This window comes from Rhamphochromis sp. 'chilingali', assembly GCF_963969265.1.
Source record: "Rhamphochromis sp. 'chilingali' genome assembly, chromosome: 4".
In the NCBI taxonomy this organism is placed as follows: Eukaryota; Metazoa; Chordata; class Actinopteri; order Cichliformes; family Cichlidae; genus Rhamphochromis; species Rhamphochromis sp. 'chilingali'.
Genome location: NC_137948.1, coordinates 26753822 through 26760985, shown reverse-complemented (window position 1 = coordinate 26760985; position 7164 = coordinate 26753822). Strand labels below are relative to the sequence as shown.

Below are 7164 nucleotides of genomic sequence, written 5' to 3'. Positions count from 1 at the left end.
ATTTGCCTGCACTAACCCTCACCAAGTGCCATAATGATTCTTTGTGTGTTGCGCTGTGTGCCGTGCCTTTCTTTGTGTGTGTATATATATGTCACTCAGCGCCTATGTCCGCCTGTGTTTCGTGTCTGTGTTGCAGCTCAATCTCCCTCCAACATTCCCTCTCTTACAGCTGCAGCTCGCCAGAGTTTGATCAATAACGCGTCCTTCATTCTCAAGTCAGGCCTGACCTTGGCAGCCTTTTGTCTCCTTCCAGGGGCCAGAGTGCGCATGTACAGGTTGGAAAACAAGGCTCTCAAAAAAAAAAAGAAAATCCATCCTTGGACGAAAAAGAATCCCCCACCCACCCCCAACCCCACCCTTCTTCCAATGCCTCCACGCTACAGCATTCTCATTAAGAAACTAATGAATCATATATTTATAGCATTCTTATCTTAGCGTAATGAGGTGATGCCACTTTTGAACTCATTTGCTAAATGACCACAGGCCAGACGCAGAAATGGAATAAACTTCCAATTCCCTGCATGTGCCACCGCATTGATTTTCACAGGGCAAAACACAGCAGAGCCAATCCAAACCTGACTGAACAAAGAACACCTATGCAGTCACGGATGATTTAAAAAATAAATAAATAAATAAAGCAGGCCTGTTCGCTCAGAGACATTTTTAAAAGCATTACAACATGGAAGACTGCAGCAGTAGGCAGTCAGAGTTGATCTGACAGATCTGTTTACATGCTAATGCAGCCTGACATAGCCTGCAGGTGGCACCATTTATAGATTGGTCCTGTAGTCTTTGTACTCTTTGTTGGTCGGTGATACATATTTGCATGGCACATTTTTTCTTTCACAGGTAGATATTCAATCTGTGACGGCGCATTAAGTGATCAACAAGTGTATTTTGCAACACAGTCACCAGCAAAGTTCAGATGTAGGGGTTTAAAAAATATATATATTTATATATCTATATGCGCACAAAGCAATCAAAGCATGATGTCATATTGAGCTAAATCTTTGTGATCAATTTGCAAACCAAAGAGCCAGAGACTGAAGCTAAATGAGCCTCACAACAGGAGCTTTTGTTTATAAATTCTTGTTTTGAAGCGTTTTATTTGAAATTATAAAGCGGCCGATTGTCAGATTATGTGTAATGATGAGTGCATTTGTACACGAGCCATTCAGTAATGGGTTTCTGCAGGCCAGTCGCATCAAGATCAATTACAAAATTAGCACATTAGGACTGACAAATTACAAAATTATGTTCTAATCCTTTTGAAGCCTTCTGGGAAAACAGTGGTAGATTTGATGTCTCCGCTTGCTCCGGGGATAAACTGTGAGCGAGCGATTTCACTAAAAGGACAAAAAGAATAGATCATTCGTCTTCCACAGTCAGACTTCCCCACGAGCAAGGGGGAAGTCTAAGAAGCCATTTAAGATTTAAATGACAATTATTAAAATCATTAAGCATGTATGGATATATCAGTCAGAAAGCACTTTCATCATTGACTGCTACTGGTAAATACAGGACATTTGCTTGTATAGCAGTGAGCTATGTTCATCTGTTGAGTCACATCAATTTTGTGCTGGCTAAGTGTTCAAAAACAGTTCAGTTTGTTTTTACATTGAACATTTCTTTGTTTCCATGGCACCAAATGGGAAATAAAAGCCACACCAGATGATGCATCTCTACAAATAGTTTAAAATTTGCAGGTTTGGACAGAGCCAAAAGAAATTCACCAGCTTTCTTAACCACCTTTTATTTACTTAAACATTAAAGCCCTTCTGAGTGAGGAAAACGCAGGTTTGTGTTAAATTCTTAGTTTTCCTGCTAGGAAAAAGTTAGATTGGACCATATCCGGTAAATGTGCGAAGCTATAGTTGTTTTCCTTGTGATAATAACACCAATATGTGTAAATGACGTTCAACGAGTCAGACATAAATCGAAACTCAGAGTTTATTCATATATTCCACTTTCACAAAACAAACGCTTCTCAAGCTTTACAGAACCAAAAACGTATGACAGTCGTCTTCTGAAACATTATTAAAAACTGAAAAAATTAAATGAACTCAAAATGGTCTTCACTAGACTTTCCTCTTCTGGGTGCTGATGTACAGAACTGTAAGAAGGAGACAGGAGAAAAGAAGGGGGGGGGGATCTTATTCATACACGATGATCCATAAAAATAAATCAAAATTCCGAAAATCTCATTTGACAGACAAAATACTCAATGAGGCGGCGTAAAGCAAAACAGAGGCAGGCTAATGTAGGATTTTTAAGATCGACACAGACATCTGGTGACTTAAAAATCCTGTATGTCGGATGATATTTTTTATTTCCTTTCAGACACACAAAATAAACATATTCCCCTAACATTTTTTTGTGTGTAGTTATTCATTTACACTCCACCCGACTGCTTGAATCAGCTGGTTGTTGGAAACACCCTGTACTGCCAGGAGAGATGCTGAAGAGCGCCATCTGCTGGTTAAATTGTGTAACATCAATGCTCACAACATTGTTGAAGGGTGTTTCTCTCGTCTTTAATTTATTTTATTTAGAAGCCGTTATAAATTATAGTCTGGCTCCACTGCAAAATGTTTTTTTTTCTTAAATGTCTTTAACAGAGGAGCCATTGTGTGTTTTGTTTTTATTTTTTATGTGAATAGCTACTGCACCTCACAACAGTCTGAATGCGCAGCCCCAAAAACAGAAGTTATTCCACAGAAACAAATCCCAAAGAAAAAACAATAATTCCAGTAACAAGAAAATGTGCTGCTGATGATGATTTAGCAAATTCTATGTTAAACCTTGACCCCCTGCAGCATCCACGTTCCACATTTTTTCCCCTCAAAGATAATCTGTATAGTTTGTTGTACTGGTTATTTTGACTAAAAATAACACTATCTGCGGCCTGAAACACCGGCCTGCATGACTCACATTCGAGATCAAATCACACACTGGATACAGTGCATGCCTGGTGTCTGGAAAATGCAGACAGAGAGATGAAGATGTAAACAATACAGTTAAAAAAAATGTTCCGACTACTGTGGTGAATACAGAATATATTAAAACTATCTCTGCAAACAAGAGCCTTACAATGAGCCAATTCTCATAAAAAAAAAAAAAATTTAAAAAAAGGGGCATACCAGTGATTAAACATGAAATCTCTGTGTCAGGACAGTTTCAGTGGTGTGAAAAAGTGTTTGTCCCCTTCTTGATTTCCATTTTTTTTTTTAATGTTTGCTGTTTTAGATCATCAAACAAATGTAAATATTAAGCAACAATAACACAAGTAAACACAAATTTCCAAATGAAGGCGTTTAGTCTGACTAGTATCACGCCTGTTCTCAATCAAGAAATTATGTAAAGTGGAGTAGACCAAAAATATCCTCAAAAGCCAGGCACATGTCGGAATCCAAATTCAGGAAGACATGAGAAACAAAGACCTCTTGGTCTTGAAAAGGGTTTAAAGCCATTTCTTGAGATGTATGACTCCAGTGAACCACAATGAGAGCTATTATCCACAAATGGCGAAAACATGGAACGGCCTCAGAAAACATTTTGATGATCCCCAAAACTTTAGGGATAATACTCTCTGGACTGACGAGACAAAAGTTGAACCTTATGGAAGGTGTGTGTCCCATTAGATCATGCATGAAGCGAACACAGCATTTTAGAAAAGGAACGTCATACCAACAGTGAAAAGGTGTTAGTGTGATGGTCTGAGGCTACCTCAGGACCCGGAGGCTTGCTGTGGTAAATGGAACCATGAATTCTGCCGTCCGGCCACCTGTTCATTACCTCAAGCTGAAGCAGAGTTGGGAGAATGATTCAAAATACACCAGCAAGTTCACCTCTGAATGGCTTAAGAAAAACAAAATGAAGTCTCTGGAGTGGCCTAGTCAAAGTCCTGACCTGAATCCAATTGAGATGCTGTGGCATGACCTTAAAAAAGGCAGTTCATGCTTGAAAAGCCTCCAAGGTGGCTGAACTTAAACAAAGATCCACTGCAAAGATGAGTGGGCCAAAATTCCTCCACAGTGCGGGAAAAGACTCACTGCCAGTTATCGCAAGCACTTGACTGCAGTTGTTGCTGCTAGGGGTGGCCCAACAGGTTTAGGGGGGGCAATCACTTTTTCACACAGGACCATGTAGGTTTGGATTTTTCTCTCTCCTAATAATAAACACCTTCATTTAGAAACTGCACTTTGTGTTTACTTGTGTTATCTTTGTCTAGTATTTAAATTAGTTTAATCTGAAACATTTAAGTGTGACAAACACAAAAAAAATAGGAAATCAAAAAGAGGCAAACACTGTACAAAGCCATTGTACAGTTTAAGTTCAAGTCTGTCTATGCTGATCAACATGGAGAATATTAATACAAAGTTTCATAAAAATACAGCAAGACACACAAGAAAATGCAATATTGAACTGACAACGAGTGAAAAAGGGCAGTTCCCAAGAGCTGTGTTAACAATGTGTTGTTTTAACAATAATTAGTGAGTTAAAAATATCTTAATAAATCAGCTCGGGCATCAGCTTACAGCTACTGTCATTAACAGTTTATCTACTGATTATTATCATATAATGATGTACTTCGAAAAATCAATGCAGGCAAAAAGTTTAATTTGAAGACCAATTTAATTTGAGTGGGATTTTTTTTATCATTAACTAATTATCACCATTTGGCTAACCCTCACAATACTTTCAAGAAGGCGAGAGACCTTTTCCACAGTTTAAAGAGGGAAAAAAAAAGTACTGGTATAAATAAAAAAAATAAATAATAAAACACATTTCTGAGTTCAGTTTTACAGTTTCAGGGTTCTGGTTACTCTTCACAACTGACTTGTACTGTACAGCTTACTGGAGCTGTGTACACTTTTATTTTACAAGTAAAAAAGGAGTTGTGTTAGAACAGAACATAGCTAAAAGGTTATGGCACCATTAAGTTGTGCCATTCATAATGTATGCCCTCATTTAAACGGAATTAATAAGCAAGCACTGAATGTGAGTCATTATCAGACAGACCACAGCTTCCTGTTTTGAGAGGAACATCCTACAGAGCAGGTTACTTTTCTGGGCAAGTTGGCTATTTGACAACCTTTTTAGATCACACTTTAATCTGCGCTCCTCACCTGTGTTTGTCATATTTTCGTCTCCTTTCAACTGTCATGAAAGAGTTCCAGTTTCAGACATTCAGAGAAAAACCTGATGGCCTCAAAAACATAAACCTGCATTTATTTATTTATTTTTAATCTATTTTATCATCTCTGTCACAGCTGCACAGCATTTCCTTAGGTTTAGCATATTTATTCTGCACTTCAGTCTTCTTACAGAAGACCTATACTGCCTTAAATACCAAAGTCTACATAAAAGGGACATGCTTACCATTGTTTCCTCTTAGGAAGGCATCGCCATATTTGTTCTTGAGTTGCCCGTTGACATACTCCTCTGTCTGCTCTATGGCGATGTTCATGTAACCATCTAAACAGGCCAGAACACCTGCAGGTACACAAACACACCGTGTTTTCCTTTAAAGTCATTACTTACCGATCAGTATGGGGGGGGCAAGTGGCTAAGCTGTTACGTACCTCTATAATCGACACCAGAGTTCAGTTTGACCACAACAGGTCTGCCAATGATCTGCTTCAGAAAGTCACTCGGGGTCTGCTTCCTCAGGCTCATTTTGACTGTGATCTGAAAGGATGGAAGATGAGCATTAGATACTATAGTAGCGATTTATTTCATGGAGCTACATTAGCGTAACAAAAGCTAACTCGTGTTCATGTCTGTAATAGTAACGATTTCCTAACGCAAACAGGCTAGTATCGTTAGCGGCTAGCTAGCTAACGAGTATAACTAACCTGCTAACCGACTATTTTCCCGTGAATCTGCGCAGCGAGGGTCGCTGTCTTTGTGAAAAGCATGCTTACATTTTATTGCACCCAACAACACAAGAAGAAACCCTTTAATTTTATATGCAGCAGCAATATGTTTGTTAGCATTTCACTCACCAGACCGACGTTTTCCAGACAATTGTATTTAGCATGGACGTCAGTTTGACCAATCACAAGCGTGTTCTGTACGGAAAGCGGCTGAGGACAAAAAACTTAAATGCTTGATCGCTAATCACATAATCAGCTATCAAACTGGCAACAAAGTAGCTATAGTTTTGTGATTAAATGTTTGCCTGAGCCTTCTGTATTTTTGCCTCTTTTTTTTTTTTGCATATTTGTCACATTTACATTTTTCAGGTAAACAAAGATAACTTGAGTAAATACAAAATACAGTTTTTAAATTATGATTTCATTTGTTATAGGAAAAAAGCTTCTAAAGCTACCTGGTCCTTTAATCCCCCCTAAAAAATAATCCCCCCTTGTTAAGTCATGAGTTAACTGCTAACTTTTCCCTAGTCACAGCCAGGGCTGGTTACTGCCAGACCTGCTGAATCAAGAAATCACTTAAGTAGAAGCTGTCTGACAAAGTGTAAAAGGTAAAAGATTTCAAAAAGCAACACACCATTCCTCATTCCTTGATCTAAAAAAAATAAATAAATTTCAAGAATTGATAAGAAACAAAGTCAGTGACGTCTTTCAGTCTGGAAAACGTTACAAAGCTATTTCTAAGGCTTTGGGACTCCAGCGAACCCCAGTGAGAGCCAAGGTGCCACAGGCAGTTATTAGGTTTTGGGAAAATAAATGTTTCAAGCAGGGCCAGCTTTCGATAGTCTTTTCCCTTAATCAATAAAATCAAACCACATTTCATATTTACTCAGGTTACCTTTGTGCAAAATTACAATTTGTTTGTTTATCTGAAACATGAAAGTGTGCCAAAGTGGCAAAAAAAAGAGGGGAAAAAAGGAATCTGTAAGGGATCAAATACCTTCCTCAGAGCATGCGGTGTTTTATGTGTTTAAGACTCTTACAACACTGTAGCCTTGTGTTCAGCATCACCGTTACTTTTGGTCCCAGCCATCACAGTTGATGTGCAAAGAGAAGATTGTGAAAAAAAGGAAATATGAATTTTAGTCCAGCAAAATTATATATATATATATATATATATATATATATATATATATATATATATATATAGAAGAAGGCGGCCGTAGTGATCGATGTAGCGGTTCTGAATGACAGCAATATCAAGAAGAAGGAACACGAGAAGCTGGAG

At 38.2% G+C, this 7164-nt stretch overlaps 1 protein-coding gene across 1 annotated transcript; it reads right to left on the bottom strand.

The window, feature by feature from the left end:
• Positions 1-1932: 1932 nt before the first annotated feature.
• On the bottom strand, positions 1933-6089 carry lsm6 (LSM6 homolog, U6 small nuclear RNA and mRNA degradation associated). The gene is made up of 4 exons (XM_080879516.1): positions 6009-6089; positions 5586-5691; positions 5383-5496; positions 1933-2113 (listed from the first exon to the last, which is right to left on the bottom strand). Exons 2-4 carry the CDS (start codon positions 5677-5679, stop codon positions 2079-2081), a joined length of 243 nt encoding a protein of 80 aa, XP_080735642.1. The 5' UTR covers positions 5680-5691; positions 6009-6089; the 3' UTR covers positions 1933-2078.
• Between the last annotated feature and the right edge of the window lie 1075 nt (positions 6090-7164).

Bases quoted from the DNA above. Each gene is read 5' to 3' on its own strand.
- lsm6 (XM_080879516.1), bottom strand. From the start codon at position 5,679: ATGAGCCTGAGGAAGCAGACCCCGAGTGACTTTCTGAAGCAGATCATT. The intron at 5,497-5,585 runs GTACGTAACAGC...GTGTACCTGCAG, and splicing joins CTCTGGTGTCGATTATAGAG to GTGTTCTGGCCTGTTTAGAT. The intron at 2,114-5,382 runs GTAAGCATGTCC...TCCTTCTTACAG, and splicing joins CTTCCTAAGAGGAAACAATG to TTCTGTACATCAGCACCCAG.